Source organism: Merops nubicus, unplaced genomic scaffold, assembly GCF_000691845.1.
Source record: "Merops nubicus isolate BGI_N331 unplaced genomic scaffold, ASM69184v1 scaffold6212, whole genome shotgun sequence".
In the NCBI taxonomy this organism is placed as follows: Eukaryota; Metazoa; Chordata; class Aves; order Coraciiformes; family Meropidae; genus Merops; species Merops nubicus.
In genome coordinates, this window is record NW_008591445.1 from 4,310 (window position 1) to 22,161 (window position 17,852).

The window sequence follows — 17,852 nt, forward strand, 5'->3', positions numbered from 1 at the left end:
TACACGAGACAGGCACGAATGATGTGCTGGAAGCTGCCTGGGGAACATGAGTTTTACCTCTAAATTGAATTGACACCTCGGACAACAAATGGAAAGCGCCTGCATGCTTTCTGCAGCACGTGTGTGATAGGCTGAGGGGAACGAGTCTCCATGTCACTCACCTAACACTGCAGTTTCACAAATGTTTTAAGTTTGTGCTGCCTAAAGCAACACCCACTGTGCTCCGGCCATTTGTTCCCATAGGCACCTTGTGCTGCCCTTGAGCCAGTGCATTGTGCTTGCACGTTTGCTCAGTGAACCCGCCAGGAAAAGTGACTGAGCTTAATGCTAACTCAGCAGCGAAACACGCAAGAGCACTGGCTGTAATCGTCCTTGATTTCCCTGGTTGTGTTCAGTGTGCAGAGGTGCTGGCACTAGAAAGACACCAGCACAGGGGAGGAACACAGTGGAGCAGGAGGGCTACCTCTGTAGGCAGCAGTATAGTTAAAAATACCAGTTAAAAACATCTTGTGAAACTACAGGGTTCAGCTTTCTTATTTCGAAACAAGGAACATGTTTCTGAACCAATTTGTAGTGCAAATCAAATGGTCAAAAGCAAAAATGATGGACTCTGCCAGAATATACAATAACTTTCAGTGATCTATTGCATCCCTCTTTCTCTCTGCCCCAGCCAGCTGGTGCCCAGGGACAGAGCAGACTTCAGGTTTTGATGTTGAAGGGTGTACGGCGCAAGGACCCCAGGGCCACCAGGCAGCAGCCACGCAGCAATGTGCCGATATTGTAAATGGGATTCATTCCTCTCTGAGTGCTGAAAGCCCACATGACAGTTGGTATAACAGGGGCTGCTACAGCCAGAACATCTTTGAAGAGACTGCTGCTCCAGTATCTCCTCTTTATTCCTGTCTGAGAGCAAGTATTGATATACTCAAAGGCTTCATCATTATGAGGTTCTGTAAAATCAAGTTCTTGCATGAAACGGTTCTCACTAACACTGTACTCCTCCTTCCTGCACGGAGACTCCATAGGAGACAAAAGGATTGCAGAGTTTGGATCACTTGGAGTTAAGTCCACTACAACACCAGATTCACTGAAGCTTTCAAAGGAAAATTCCCCCAATTCCTTCACTGAAGAACATGGGCTTGGAGGATGGGTATCTTGAGCTCTGAAGATGCTTTGAATCAGCTGCTTCAAATCTAGGCTATATGGCACAACATCAGTCTGGACGGCCTGTTCCACCATTACATTGCTGGTTTTCTCCTCCTCCTGGGAATAAGTCGGTTCTTCATCCACAACATTTTCAAGCACCCCTTTATTCACAGCAGAACTGGAGGCAGCTGGCTCACTCAACTCCGAGGCTGTCGCAGTCAAACTCTCTTCAGATGAATCAGTCCCAGCAGTTCCGTCCTCATTAGGAAGGAGCCCGCTATCTGCCACCTCCTCCAGAGCCTGGTCCTGTGTGATGAGGCTGTCTAGCAGTGTGGGACAGAGCTCCAGCAGCTTCCCTTCTGAGTCACAGGTGTTCTCCAGGCACTGCTCATCGCTCACAGAGCTGTCCTGTGCCATCTCCATGCTCTGCAGCAAAGATTCCAGTTTCTTGTTCTGAATGTTTATGTCTATGAAGTATTTCTCAATTTTTTTGTCTTTTTCAGCCAAGCTGTTCTTCATGGTTTCAATAACCTGCTTGAGTTGTTTAATTTCACTCCTTGCTTCCTTTAAGGCCAGCTCTGCTTCCACACGATTACACTCTTCTTCGATCCAGTCTTCCCTCATACGTACCAGCTGAGCTTTGAGCTCTTCTATTTCGGTTTCCCTGGAGCAAAATAAAAATGTTGTCACACTTCTGCTGGCTGGTCAGTTAAAGAGTCAATATGAGGCTCCATTACATGGCAATAGCTAAGCTGCAAAGATGCTCCAAGGAGGAAGCAAATTCCTCCATGCACTATTTGCTGTCACCTCTGGGAGCGCTGGCAGAGATGTCAGCCAGCTGCCAAGACATGCCAGCTGGTTGCTAACTGGAGTCACTGACCTCACCACGCAGCTCAAGGTGGCCGCCTTGAGGGCTATGCCATGATCCCAGACAATTTGAAGCACAAGTGACCTCTAGGTTGGGTCCAACCAGGACAGCGCTTAACGGCTCATCTATTGTCTCACCCTGGAGGGAATGAGAAACTGCTGCCTGGACCCATCCCCTCTGCCTGCCAGCAGCTCATCACGAACAACCAAAGCCAACACTGGCCTTAGACAGTAAGACAGCTCAGGGTTGATGGCACTCGGCTTGCTTTGCCCGGTGTGGAGCCAGAGGCAGCTGCCTTGGCTTTCAAGCAGGTGTAAAGAGTGTGCCAGTGTGAGAGATCCACCCCTTGCAGATGCAGAGGTGGGGCTAACCTGAGCTGGACCACAGGGGCTCTGGGACTCTGCCTTGGAGCTCCATTCAGACATCCCTTTGTGCCTGCTTGGGTTGTATGTGCTGGAGAGCCAACTGTCAGAGCGTGGTTTTAATAAAAGAAACAACCTCTGTTGCTGTGTAATGTATGTTGTCACTTTTTTCCCCAATGTCCATACAAAGGGCATGTGAAAGATAGAATGCTGTGAAAGATACAGTATTTAAGTGACAAAACCACAAGCGGGTACACTGGTTTGTGTGAGAGTTTTTCTTTCATTAGGGGAGAAGGGGGACATCTATAGTCATATTTCACTGAGTGAGGTAGAACAGGAGACTGAGGTCATACATGCTGGCAGGTAGAAACTGTTTTATGTATAAAAGGTCTCATTACTAAATCAGATAGGAAAAAAAAAATGCTTTAAAAATATTCTATTTGGAACTTTCAAAAAAGGGAAAGATGACAGCCATATTCCTAACTGAACTGCATGGTACTTATCCACTGAGCATGCTATGAAACCTCAAATACCTGAAAACAACTTAATCAGACTGATCATATTTGAAATTTCTTATTGAACAATTTACATGGTCAAAAAATGAGTAAAAACATTGATGATTCCCACCCTTAAGTGCTGCTGAATAAATCTTTCTAACTCTGATTTCTGGAGTGAAATATACCTTTCTTTAAGTTTGCTCTCAGATTCCTTCAGCTTTGTTTTCAAATGCCGTACTGTAACTTCTTTCTGCTGCAGAGGAGTCAAATATTGCTCTGGATTTTGTGGCTTAACACCGTGATTGTCACCACAAGAATTTTGTCTCCCTGATCGCCTGAAAAGAAAAAAAAAAAAAAAAAATCACATAACATAAGTTCTATAGTTCTTAAGTCCTGGCAAAAAGAACATCCCATTTTATAAAAGCTGAGTCTACACTTGACTCATTTGTGGCCCCTCAGCATCTGCACAAGTGACCATCTTTGGCAAATCAAAGTACTGGAGGAAACAGCTATTTGTGGCTATAGTTCAAAATCTGCCGTTTACTATACTTGGTTTCAGTGCCATTATGTCAAATGAGATGCTTAACTTCAAAACACCTACCCATCCCCTGACCTAAAATGGGTGGTGTGCCCAAGAGCAGGCAGCTGGGCTGCTAGCAAAGTCACCTGGCTGTAGGCACGGCAGGTAAGGTGGCTTCAGGGCAGAGCTCAGCTCCACCTGTGAGTTATGGAGCTGAGCAGGCTGAAACTGAAACTGATCCTGTCTAGCTTTTGGTGTGTATCTGACATGCTTGGCTGTTGAGCTGCCTAAGAGCAGCAGCCTGGTGGCAATTTCTTCTCTGCAATATGTCGCATGCTCTGGCAGGCCTCTCTTCTCTTCCCTGTACAGCAGCTGCACAGGGAGGTGCCTAGGTAGCATGAATTTTCACCCCAGTGTATAATGTTTTCTATACTACGCCACTCAGCTCTTTCCAAAGTGAAAGGACTCTTACATGAAAGAACCAGTAAATCCCCATGAGAACTGATGGTATGAAATTACAAGAAAGAGACTGACTTGGAGTGAAAACCAACTACAAAAGGCTTTGACTAAAAGTAACCTTGAATTTTACAGTGCTGAAACAATAGAGTTTTTACAAGAGATGGAGCACCCTGTTGACCGACCAATATGAGGAGTCATATCTATGCTGAGGAGCAAGGTGACCTGCTCAGCAACTCAGACAGCTGGTCCCATGTAACAGTGCAGAGAAGGTAAGTCAGTGCGCTGAACATCGGGACGCCGAACCATGGAATGGTTTGAGTTGGAAGGGACCTTAAAGATCACCTAGTTCCAACCCCATTGCCATGGGCAGGGACACCTTTCACTAGACCAAGCTGCTCGAAGCCCCATCCAACGTAGTTCTGAACACCTCCGGTGCTGAAATAAGGACTTGCCTCATGACAGGGCTGCTGTCGCTTCCTTTGTATGAGCCGGAGTTGCTGCTGCTGGCTGAAGAAGCCCTGTAACTCTGATGGATGTTAGCAGGACTCAGCTGGTTTTTGCACAGTGTTGACAAAGGGTCCTTTTCACGGGAAACAGGTGGGCTGGCTCCAGACTTGTAGGATGAGGATCCATTATTCCGACTATAAGAGCTACGACTGGAGGGGAACCAAAATGGTTAACGCATATTGGATTATCCTCATCATAGAACTCATTATGTGTCTTATTCTACACACAAAGTTGTCTAAACACTAACCCAGACAGGTAACTGTGAGTGGCTGGGGAGAAATAAAGTCCTGAAATCATGAGCCTCTGCATGTTCTTCCACTGGCTGTAGGGCTTTCAGTCTGAATTACATGATCTAGGGAAACCTTGACCATTTTCACATTTCTCTGTGGGTAGCATGGTTCCCAGTGATCACCCATGTTCCCTGAACCTCTGACTCCATTAAATAATAAGTGGCCTGTAGCCTGGACTGGTGCCAAAAGAACCACATTTCAGCTTTCCCCAGCCAGGCCTGTGGAAAGATGCCCAGCCCTGGAGGTTTGCTGTAAGACTGCTTTCATGCTCCTCAGCAAGCAGCCGAAGGAATCACAGCGTGCAGAGAAAACAGATTTTGTGAGCCACCGTTCTTTTCTGCCTTTGGCATACTGGGTGCTTGAGCTGTTACTGTCAGCTATTCACTCACTTAGATGGGGTTTGAACCTCACTGAGAGCAGGCTGAAATAGTGTTAACTCCAACAAAGGAGAGCATGGCCATTTCTTCCTTCCTTCCAGTTTCCCTCATACGTGTCCACCTTTCTTTTCCCACTCTTTATTAAATAATCTGTCTGTCCACTGTGTGTGCATGAAAGCAGTTGGTATCTACTCTGCCCAAGAGCTGCCAAAGGGCTAGGACACTCTGAAGACAGCTGCCTGGGGTGCGCTCCTCGCTTGCTCCCTTGGTTTGCCATCCTGCACTACTACGCTGCTACCTTTGTCCTCCCATAGAAGTTGTTCTTCTAAACTGTAATGAAAGGTCAGGTTTCAAACAAATATGGAAAAAGGCAAATGCAGCCAACAAAAGAGAAGGCTTGGATATAAAAATTTGAATACCACAGAATTATGAAGCAAAAGCTCTTCTTAAAATTGTCTGACTTGGTTTCCTCCCTTCTCTGAAAATGGAACAGTTTATAAGGAACAGATGGTTGAGTGACTGCTGCAAACCTTCATCACACTGCTGCGGTTTGGATGATTTTATAATTATTTTACAATGAAGTATAGGACTGTGGTTTGTGACAACGCTGATACTTTTCACAGTGAGTTAAGTCAAACAGTTGAAAAAGAGCACACTGCAAAGGAGACACCTCCTTCCACTTTGTGTAGCACAGTATCAAGTGTGAGGTGTTTCTGCCTCAACTGTGAGGCAGAACTTACACGTACTGTGCATAACACAGCAGTGCATTTGAAGAAGCCTTATTGCAGAAGACGTCTGACCGATTAAGTGTTAAATTGTCAGCGTGCTCTAAATTTAAGTTATATTTAATTGAACAGTAATATACGAAATGACACATAATGTTATTTAAAGTGGGCTTCATATTATACTTAGTACCGTTTTTCTTCCCATAGCCAGTAACTTTGCTTGTTAGATTTAATCTAGAGAACTTAAGTAATGTTTATTTTTCTAACTGTCTCACGATACAAATAGGAAACCGCTCATTAAGCGTCGCTCTGTCGATCTCTGTGCACGGGCCACGCGGTGACCTTGGAGACGTGTGTGACTCAGGCACACGGGTGTCCTCCCAGCCTGCCTGACAGCTCTTCCACACAGGGCAGGAAACCAGTCTGTCAATCTGAACTCTTTCCACCACTGCAAAAACCGTAACCAGCAGGGATGGCGTGGGCAGACGCCACACGCGCTGCTCCTTCCCAGTGCCCTCGTACTCGCCAGCCGCCCCAGTCTGCACTTCACACGTGGTAGGGATAGATCTTAGAGAAATCTTCCATGAAAGACTCATTTAGCTGGATGACTATGATTTTTTTTTTTTTTATTTGCATATAGTTTTAGTTATAGTTGAGCATGGGTGTTTAAGAAAAAAGCATCAAAGGCAATATTGTCTGCTTTTTGCAAAAAAATAAGGTCATGATTTGGAAAGGTATATGCTGAGCTGACAACTTATTACAGAGAAAAAACAAAGTGGTAAGACCAAAAGGTTAAGGATAACTGCTTAGAAGTACTGCTAACTAATATACAACCATTTGCTTCATCCTCCACGCCAGCCAATGCCTCTTCTGCCTCACCTGATTGTATCCCACATGCTTGTTATGAATAAGAACAAAAAAAATGCCAGTCAAGTAATCTGACATATTGACAATTTTGTGCTCCAAATACAACTTTTTTTTTCCCTTTCTCATACCATAGTTCTCAGTGTAAGCACAGTGTAAGTGCTGCCCAACAGCACAGTGTTACCCAATATGTTATAAAACTCACAGTACTGCTATTGTATGCATTAACTGCAAGACTTTACACAGTAGTCTATCTTTGCATTAGTAACACTTGCAATATTCAGAAAAAAAATTGCTTACTTGCGAGAAAAAGATGATCTTTTGCTTCCAGGAGCTGACATATGGACTTCAGGCGCTGAAATACTGCCCGTGCTGCTTGAAGAGCTAAAATCAGCTTCGCTCCCTGGAAGAGAAAAGGGAAGAGTGAAAACATTATGGAAATTATAACCCAAAGACTGTTTTCAAAACAACAGTGAATCACAAGCATCCTTCCTTTGTCTGTCCTGTGTGAATTTCAGAAGTTGTATGGACTGTCAACCATCCCTGAGGACAAGTGCTGGATTTGTTCCAGATTTTCAACATTTCTTCAGAACTGGTGCTTCAGCAAGAGCAGAAAAAAACATTTGGACACAAAACCCACATGCTACAGAAGCCATTTTGGGACTCGGCAAGGAGCATTTGTTGTGACAACCTGTTTGCTTCCTCATAGCCATCAGTACATGAATGAGGCTGCTCACGTGGCTGCTTTGGAAGCACAGTGATTAGGAGCACAAAACTGTAACTGAAGATTTCTCTTGCTTTAAACCATACAAAAATACTACTTGCTAGGAGGAAAGTTGCTTCTGTTTTTGTTTCTGAGATGATATAAACATGCATGTGTAGATGTGTGTAGGCTAACAGGGTATATGCATATATATGTGCATGCATATGGAGGTTTTAATTTGTCACAGAAGTATAGTAAGGCAGTTCTAATAGCCTTAAAGTAATCCAATAATCATGTGTGGCTCTCAAGTGCCTCTCGGGTGCCAAGCCTTCTATCTGACTACTGACTTCCTATAGACCATAGCTTTTATTTCCCAGTCTCTGACATACGTAAGAAAAACTGCTCTAATTTTGCTAAGGTCAGTAATAGATAGATGTACTAAGAACGTTTTATAATCTGGAAAAAAAAATCCTAAAATTAGGATTTTTTTTCAGTCTCACTCAAACAAAAAATGTCCCAGGTCATATCCAGGTCTCATGCTGCAAAGACACAATAATGGATGGTGACTTTATCTGAGGGCATGGAAATAACTTCCCAACATCTTTTAAGCGGCCAGTCAGGGGGAACATCTCTTATCTGAGAATTTTTGCCTGCCATCCACGCACAGACAACCTGGGGCAGTGGCTGCAGACTTGCCACATATCCCATTTTTGCTGTCTTTTCCACGAGGGGGAGATGCAGCTCATCATCCCCACCATGGCCCATAAACCTTTGAGTGCACAATCTGTCATCAATCCTCTGCAGAGCTGATGGTGATGGGTGTGTCTTAATACCCCATGAAACTGGGAAAAGACCTTCCTGGAGTGTGTCCTCACAGACTTAAAGAGGATGAGACATCCAGCAACTATCCTTAATGTACAGCAACTCTTAGCAATCAGTCTTAGGATCAGACATGTTTAGATTTAAGCCAATTCTTTCCCAGCCTCTCCAGGTCTGAGACCTGTTTCTGTGCCACTGGTTCAGTCCAGCCCAAAATATAGGTCAGCTCTATTTCAAAGTGTTCAAACATAAAGCTTAGCTCTTCAAAAGGGTACCCCAGGGACCCAGCTTTATCACCTCTAACCAACTCCATGCCCAGTCCAACACCCTTGATAATCAGACCCAAGACATCACAGCCGTAGCCAGAGCAGAACCAGATCCAAGTTTGCAAGGGGAGGGAAGAAGAGCAGCAAAGCCACGTTGTTTCACAGAGTATTTAAATCATGACTACAGATGTAGATGTCAGTGACCCTCTCCTTGGGGAAGCAAAATGATCGTGGGACCTGATGTTCATTCAAAGCTGCAACAGTATTTTCCTGATAAACAAAACATTCCCATCTACCAGACTGCAGCACGCTCCAAGTACTGTCTTGGTACCACACTACTCCCAAACCTACTTCTCCAAACAAGACTCGAGCAGGTAAACACATCCATACCTCTGGTGTTTGGGCCCCCAAAGCATTCCTGACCTTGTAAGATGCCAACAGCTTTCCAAAGCCAAGTCCTGGCTGCAGCACAGAGAACAGGAGTCCTAGCCAAGGCTTATCTCTGCTTACGTAGACCACATCATAATCAGATCTTGCTATCAAAAGCATTTCAAGGAAGCAAAGGCTTAATAATCACCTCTCCCTGACCTGCCTGGCTTGGAGTGCAGCTCAGGGGAGGGCTGCTGAGCCCTGCTGATAAAAGTCAGCAGTGCCTGGAAATGCAGCCACCTCAAAGGCTGAGCCTTCTGGAAGACTGAACTGCATCTGAGAGCAGGAACTGTGGCTGCAAAATCAACCTGTCTGGCCCCAATTCTGATAACAGTTGCACACAAGCTTAACACTGAGCACAGGAGACTACTTATGCTTAAAATTAGGCATATGGCTATTTATAGGATCTTCAAGAACGTTTTATAAATTAAAGAGGTCACTGCTAGTATTGTTTCCAAGTGTGTTAGTGATGTTCAAGCCAGCTTTGTGTGTAGCACAGCTCAACAGCAATGTTACTAGGAGACTTTTAAAAATATTTTCTCCCATTTGGTAGACATCTCTGAGCAAAACAACGTGGAATCTATTAATGCAAGATCAATTGCAACATATTCTCCCGGGTAAGTGAGAATTCTATCTTACAAATATCTTAACAAAGAGGTGAAACTCCTTGCCTAGCAGCAATGTGGACAGGAGCTGAACATAGCCTCTCATCTCTCCTAATGCCACTCTCCAGGCTGACAGCTCCCTGAGGACGCCTGTTGACCATTTTTGTCGCTGTGACAATGGGATTGCAAAAGCTCACATATGTAAGCCCCAGAACAGTTAATGCCAATTCAGTGTTAACCAGGATAGAGTTTGACATTTCTCAAAAACATATTCTTTTGTCCTAACTGGCCATAGCTCTTGCTTAGCTATGACCTGAGACTTTCCTGTTAGCAGGACTGTGCTACCCACCCTTTCCTACAAAAGGTGCTATGCATTGAGCCACCAGATATAGTGGTATCTCACTTGAAATTTATTCAAACACATTCTTCCATGCTCCAGCCACCCAGTATCATGGCACCAACAGCCTGCTGGCAGCCGAGCCACCTCAGGAATATGCTCTGATGGAAATTCTTGTGCCAGGTGAATGGCATCTGATGCTCTGCCCTCCCCCCGCCTCGCAGTGGGCTCTGAGCAAGCAGCACACCCATGGCATGGGAGGAGAGAACACATGGGAAGAACAACACAAGGATGGCCAACAAAATACTGTGACATTTTCCAGGATTGCTCCTTGCCTGGAACGGGCGTCTGAGAAGCAGGAGGGAAACTGTGCATCATCTAGTGCTGCCTCTGCCCTTTACTGCTCAATGGGCAATGGCACCCAGGTAGGAGCGTGCTGCAGTGGGCATCCCGCTTTGTGCTGCCTTTCAGCCTCCCTGCTCCCCTGACAGCACCTGGGGGTCACCTAGCTCCCGCTGACACGGAGGGGAGGGGAAGGAGCCTGTGAGCTGGTGACTGGGTGCTGCAGCTGGTGCTGAGGAGTGGTGCTGAGGAGTGCAGGCAGTGTGGGCAGGCATGCTGGCACAGGGGACAGCGATGCTCCCACAGTCCAGAGCACTCGTCTGCACCACGGGTCAGGGACCACAGATCAGGGGTCTTGGAAAAGTCCAAATAGTATCTGTGACAGGAACATTGACAGCAGCAGAACTGGATTCCCACAGTTCAGGATGCCTTATGTCAGCTTATTAAAATTCAGTCCTTCTGTGCAAGTCTTTCCTATTTGCAACTTCACCACTGTTTCATAGCTGCCAGAGTATCTAAACCATAGATTTTACCTATCTTCTCACTTCTTAACCATGACTTCTTTATATACATCTCACTCTTAATGCTAAGTTTTGCATACAGTCACAGGATGAAAACAGAACTTCAAATAAAACTGTACAGTGCTGACAGAGACACCTTGTCCTCAAGAGGTAAAGCACTTAAATTTGCTGAGCTTCCTCACCTTCAAAAGCATCCTGTTATATGGCAAAGAGACCAAAATATGCATATATGTCTACCATACCAGTGCAACAACTAGAGGAATAAGTGGCATGCTGTTTCTCATGCTTTATTTAGAGATCCTGGGGAAAAGATAGGGCCTGGATGCATTAAAACAAACAAACAAACAAACAAACAAACAAACCCCAGCAAAGCCATTAGCAGCAGCTAGAAAAGTAGAGAAGATTAAATTGTAAAGGCCCACTATTGAAAGTTTCTGCATTTTTAGGAGATTTGGTTTAATTTATCTTGAAACCTTTAACTCACGGCTACATCTCTGGTTCCAACACTTAACAGGATAAGCAGTGTATTTCCAGGAAACACTAATGCTGCTGCTTTTCTATTTAATACGCATTTTTGTCCTGTAAGATTGTTTTTGTACACTACAGGCAATCTAGGAAAGAAACCCACACTGCTCACATGCACTGACAAACATAAGAAGCTGCAAAGAATCCATGAAGTCTTGCTTTAGTATTTCAGGCTTTCCTTCAGATAACAAGCTTAAAAATGAGCCATTTCAAGGGCAGTCTCCTAGTGGGAACTGTACTCAATTCACAGTGTCAAGCCCTTAGCTGGCAGTGGGGTTTGGTTCCAGTCCCTGGCCTGTGACACTACTTATTTGACTTGCTATTACTATACATGAGACTCTTATCTTGGACTTGCTGTTGTATTTCACACCAAACAGTAACTGAGTAAAAGCAGATATAATCCTGGGAGCCAGAAACAGGACACAGGACTCTCCTCCATGTGAACTGCTCTAGTCTTTGGGTGACACAAGCTGCTCCCACATGCTCTACTTTGCCCCATACTCTCCACTACCATGAGGTCTAGAGTCAGTGGAGGAAGCTGAGGGAGACCACTGCAGCGGTTCATGAACTCTTGTCAGAAGTGTGAATTTTAACTCCTTCAGTCTAAGAAGGTCACTGTACTCTGATCTTCTCCTGGAGCTGCAACTGCTCAGCTGTGATGCAAAGCAGGGTGGTAGCACAAGTGCTGGCCACACTTCAAAGGAATGAAACATGACGGTTGCCTGCACTCCTGTGGGCACACTCACGACTACGAGTAGCTGGCTAAATTTGTGAGATGGACACTCTTCTCTGGCATTTCCTATGGATTGCTGAAGGTGTGTTTGTCCTGATTTGACTTAGAATAGAACTAATTCTGTTCAGAGATTTTACTTTTCAACTAAGTCTCTTCCAACTAACTGCACTTTCTGAAGTTAATGACATATTTTTGCAGACAGCGTCTGCTTCCAGCAATGATAATGCTCCATGTTTAGAGTTACTACCAAGTCTTGGTGTGCAGATCAAGGTCACTGCTAAATCTTGTGTGCCGTGTTAGGGGTGCAGAAAGCAAAAGGCAGCACTTGCAAGGACAAGCTGACAGGACAGGCGACCCTAAACTGACCAACGAGGTATTCCATCCTATCTACATCATATTCAGAATAAAGCTGAGGGATCACTCAGGATCAAGCTCTCTTCTTCAATGGCTGGCATCCGAGGAGGACTCTGTCTGTTCTGCCTTTGATCCTGATCCATGTGTTCCTGAATCCAGTTCCTGAATCCAGCTCCTGAATCTGGTTCCCACCTGCTGCTGAGTCCAGTCTGGGACTTTCCCAGTGTCTGCTCCACAGCATCAGTGGTGACAGTGATGTGATTTCCATCTGGGGGATTGGGTTTGATATTTTTTTTTATATATATTTGTATATATTCCATTTTGTTATTATTATTTTCATTGAAGATGTTTTAGTTTTCTTTTCTAATCCATAAGTCTTTCTCCCTTATTCCCTTTCTCCTCCCCTTTGGGAAGGGAGAGGGCTTGGTGGAGAGTTATCTGTCATTCATCCAGTGGCCTGCCTGGCTCTGAAACGTGAGATATTTATTGGTGCCCCACGTGGGGCATGATCAGAGCTCTGATAATTGTCCAAATTTCTTCCCTGGAATGGATTAATGTTGAAGCCATTAGGAGAAGATGCTTTCCTATGAGACCAGCTCAACAGGAACAAAATGAACAGTGTCCCGTGGGCACTCCCAACTGTAGCAGGACCAGTCTAGAGCTGGGCAGGCCACTAGATAAATGACAGTATTCCTGCCTGGCAGGCTCTGCTATCAGTCTTGGATTTTAGTACCTAGCCATCCCCTTACTTTATGCAGCTTGGTGATCGAACTCCGAATTGCGAGTTGCACTCCCAGAACGGTGTCAAGCAGCAGGGCACGGCAACACCTGGCTCTGTCTCTGCTGAGGACACCAAAGGGCCTGGTGGATGAAGCCATCACTCCCCCCCGGGGGACACCCTGCAGCAGCCTGCCTCCGCTGGCTCCTCGCCCGGGCCCGGGACACACTGCCCAGTGGGCTCACGGCGCAGCCACAGCGGGCACCTCGGGCACTGGCAAAGGTGCAGTCAGAGGGGATGGGAAGAAAACTTCGCTTGGGACTCTCCCCAGTTTGTTTAAACCTGCCAGGCGAAGGAACTTCCGGCTCAATACCTGACAGAAGATTTTGGGGAACAACAGCAATGCAGATCCTGCTTCCTTGTATTTGGTCCTAAACTTGATTTTACAAATGATCCCTTCAATTCAGACTGCTGGTTGTGTGATCTAAATTAATTATCTTGATTTTTACTCATCTTGCTTGCTCCCTCTTCTGACTTTGGAGGAAGGGTTGTTATCAAATAATTAAAATTCATCTCATTAAGCAGTTTTCTGATCTCATCTGAATGCCATGGTTTCGGTAGCAATCTGAATGACATTAATGCAAATAATAAGCATTGCAGATCTCAGAATGAATACAGAATGTGACTTGTGTATGGTGTGAAACCACAATCAGTCAAGCTCTTTTCTAATAACAAAATCACTACAAACTAATTACAGAAATTGGCTCAGAGCCATCATTTATATTCTACATATCACAACGATCTGGGTCTGTGTTTTTCTTAATTGTTTTTAATTCACAGTTTTGTAAAGCAGCCACAAGAGGATGCTGGAACAGACAAAGAGCATTACAAGTTTGGGGATTTTTTAATCTGTTTTATATATCTTAAGGAGATTCTTCATAGAGAAATTAATCTGACCTAATTATTTTTTGCTCTTCTATATGCAGTTTGAGCTGCTCTAACGACACCTTAAAAAAGAGCTCTCATAAATTTTTTCTTTTCAGCCTGAACTGACCTTTGTCACCGGGAACATATGTTCACAGAGCAGAAGGGAACAGTCTGTGGAACTTGTCTTCCTGTTCAAGCAAAACGGCTCTTTGAATCAGAGACAGGAAGACACAACTCAGCAGAAACCTATCTCTAGAAACATTGAGACTGGAGGTTTAAAAACCAGAGGTAGCTGTATAACATGATAATCAGCTTGCATTTGACGATTTTATAAATTGTATGCGTAAATCCACCTGTGGAAATGTATCTTTTATGAGCATGTAATGTCACCTCAGGAGATTTTTTTTATGTACATGGCAGTGTATTTGGTCTGTTGGAAGGGAAAAGGATAGGCTGGTCAGAAGTATTTTTAGGAGCTGGAGAATGTCATCTTTGGCAGGGATGACTTAGCAGTACACAGAAAGGGAGCGAACTCCATCACAGACTGGGAAAACATCCCAGCCCTCTTGTCACGTTGGTGGCAGAAGTTTAACAAAGGGCTTTCAGAGGCCCCTTTAACACTTCTCCTAAACCTGGTTCCCGTGCGCAAGGAGGGGAGGTGCTGGCTGGGGACAGGCATTAACTGCACAGGCACGATTCCTCAGTGTATCTGCCACTGCCTGGAATCACTTGCTGAACCTGAGTCAGCTGAAAGCTTCTGCACAGTCACCCTTAATATAAGACATATGGTTTTCATTACAATATACATAAAACATTTTAAATCAACTCGACATGTTTTCAACAGGCAAGAGAAAAATACTGTAAGGAGAAACGTATCTTGGAGGTAACTGACTAAACAACCCTGCAGTCCCGGGATGAAAAGCAAAATTTGTCAGAAGCTAATAAAATATTTACTGTAACACATATTGAAATGATTACAAAAAAAACTAGTGGAGTTCAAGTGTCATCTGTTGCAAAGAACAGTTGCAAAAAAACCCACCCAATATATTGACTGGTTGCCTAAAGTGTATTTCTGTATAGTAATAAAGCCAAGGTTCTTTCCCCCCCCCCAATAGCACTCTTATTGTTAAGAAGCCTGTGCTTTTTCAGCTTATTAATCCTTGAGGGTCTGTGGTCACACTGTATTCTGCCAACTCCAGCAAACAGTCACAGCATGCCCAGATTTTGGAATCCAACAGTTTCCTATTACTTACAGAATTTCAGAAGGGTGGAACAGAGACCTGTAATGAAGTGCCTCAGCATTAGAAGCAGGACAAGGCTCATAAAACTAATGAAATATTAAACAGACCCTGCAGAATTTTCATTTCCTTTAAATACATTTAATGTAACAATATATATAAGATACACTATTATAAAGTAGGTTTAGTATTTTGTTATGTCACATTAAAAGTGTTGTACTTCGAGCTCCCTGGGGAAGTGATGTCCACCTTGCAGTAGTTGGAGGCTGGATTCATGAAAGGATGCCATGTCCCCAGCTCCCAGGGGGAGAATTTTGGAATTATCGCTCGCCCTATCTGCCACCTCACTTGGGAAACACCTGGTGGTCTTAATCAGCAAAGTTTCTCAGCTCTGTGAAATTTGTTTTTGACCATGCCTAGAAGCAGGCTGGCTTTAAAAGCACTCAACAGCTCGATGTCTGGCTCCTGTCTAAAGACTTGGGTGGGTGTTTTACAGTACACCTAGTACATCAGGGTCCACAGGAAAGTGACCCCAGGAAAGCTCTCTTCTGCTGTATGCTTTAGCGTGGAAAGAAAGGATTCACAGGGTCAGATTTAGCTTTGAACTGGGAAGAGGCAACACAACATCTCCCTGTCTCACACCAGGAACAAGCACTGCATCCACCAGAAAGAACTGGATAAGAGACAGGGCTCTCATTCTCTCAGCTTCTCATGCTCCTCTCTAGCTCCTCTGTAACTCCACACAATTTTGGATGTCTTCATTACCCCCCTGCTACATGGGGGAATCCAAAAAGGCCTGAATTTCCCACCTCTGTCAAGAGACTCTATCTGATCCCTGCACCCAACATACCTGAGAAAATAAAGGTCTACAGTCTAGAGTTTTGGGAAAAAATGAGCAACCTCTATGTAGTTGCTATTTGGGCTGCTGGGGTTTATTCGATGCTTTTTACTTTTGGTTTGTTTACTGGAACAGGGACTGGATTTGCATTTCTCCCTTCTGCTAGGCTCTTCCTGAGCTCCGAATCATAACTTCCAAGTGAAACTCAAACAGAGTGAAGGTGTCTAAACCATACTGTCACCAGGATTTACATATTTAGGTACATAAAAGCAAGTAAAATACCAGTGCTTAAACAGGCCAAATGTTCACAATGCCACTGCTATCTGCAAAGACCTGCTTAGTTGTTTAGGCAGTAATGACCAACTTACCTGGTGTCTTTATACCCCACTGAAATCAAATAAGTGATATTTAGAGGACTAAAATAAAGATAACCCCTTAGCTTTCCATGCTTACATATAAATACAGATATATAAACACAAGGAATATATAGACATATCCACTCAATACTGTTACAAAAGTATTTAAAGCAATCTTTCTGAGGAAAACAAAACCTTTTAGATAGTAATTTGATCATCAAACCCCAAAGTTTAGAGAACTATTCATGAGTTGAAGTTAAATATGGCTAGAAAATAGAAAACTAGAAATTTCTACTTTCTGTTTGAAATGATGCTTTTATTTTGAAAACTGAAAAATTTATTTCTTTTTTTAAAAGGGGGTACAAATGCATTAAAAAAAAATTAAAAACTGCCCAAACATTCTGAGTATTTTAGATTGACTATTGCCTTTGTTCAGCCTGAAACAAAGGTCTTCTTTAATGTTTTGAATTGGCAGCAAATCCTCAGATCAATTATTTGCATAGCTCCACTTTGAACATAGTAAGAAGTCAGACAAAAAAAAGTAGGGGATGTAAAGGAAAATAGAAAAGGAAATAATCTATCAGTTCTTAAGTAAACATTACTCAGAAAGCACTTTAAATCCCATGGTCCTCATTAAAAAGGCATTAATAACCTGGAGGAATTACAAAAATGGTCAACAATAATGATAACAGCATTACAGGGCACTGTTTATGAAGGGAGATTAAGGGAGTGCAATTTGTGTATTCCAAGATAAAAATGAATACTAGCAACACTGTTTATCATGGAGAGGAGGAATACAGCTGGAAAACTGTAAAGAAAAGCATGTAACAGCTACACAAGTTTCTGGTTGCGGTGCATGTTATTTCATGAAAAATGACTTGAAATAAAAACTGATGGCTGGTAGGGGTTGTGCATAGTAAAATGTAGCTGAAGTAGGTTCAGAATACTTTAACCACAGCACCAGAAAGCTATTTTAAACATTGGCATAAATAATACAGATTGTAATTTAAAAGCAGAGTGAAAGAAACATCTCCTAAGGGAAGATTCATAATGGCCTCTTTCATATGCACAGTATTTCCTTCTGTGAAGGTGAAGCCGGCTGAAAACCACAGAAAACAGCAAGGAGGAGCAGAAAATTCCTTGCCTAAACACACAAATTGCAAAGCGTATTATAGCTTGACCTCACACACATTTTAAAGCAAACACTTGGGAGTGTGCAGTGTGAACAGCATCAGTTTCTCTTTTTTTGGCTCATATTCCACTCTGGATTAGCAGAGGAGAGAAAAAAAAACCCACCTACTTGAACATACAAAAATACGCTTTTTTTACTAAAGATCACAGCTATTGCCATCTTCCAAACCTGCCTCAGCTCTGACCTTTAAAGCCCAGTGCCCTTTTTACGCCAGACACACAGCCGTCTTTTCCAGATTTGGGAGCACATCCTTGCTAGCCCCAGGAGACCTGCATCTCTATCAAAAGGCATTTGGAGCTAAACGATTATGTGGCTGGCACAGGTCTCACCACCC

At 43.8% G+C, this 17,852-nt stretch overlaps 1 protein-coding gene across 1 annotated transcript in view; it reads right to left on the bottom strand.

The window, feature by feature from the left end:
- Positions 1–699: 699 nt before the first annotated feature.
- The window catches only part of SYBU (syntabulin (syntaxin-interacting)), a gene marked incomplete at its 5' end in the record, with an annotated part of 40,065 nt that continues 22,912 nt past the window's right edge, over positions 700–17,852 (bottom strand). The window contains 4 exons of the mRNA XM_008950254.1: positions 700–1,810; positions 3,059–3,208; positions 4,305–4,508; positions 6,916–7,018. Of these exons, the coding sequence (XP_008948502.1) occupies positions 700–1,810; positions 3,059–3,208; positions 4,305–4,508; positions 6,916–7,018 (1,568 nt within the window). The remainder of the gene's footprint in view (positions 1,811–3,058; positions 3,209–4,304; positions 4,509–6,915; positions 7,019–17,852) is intronic.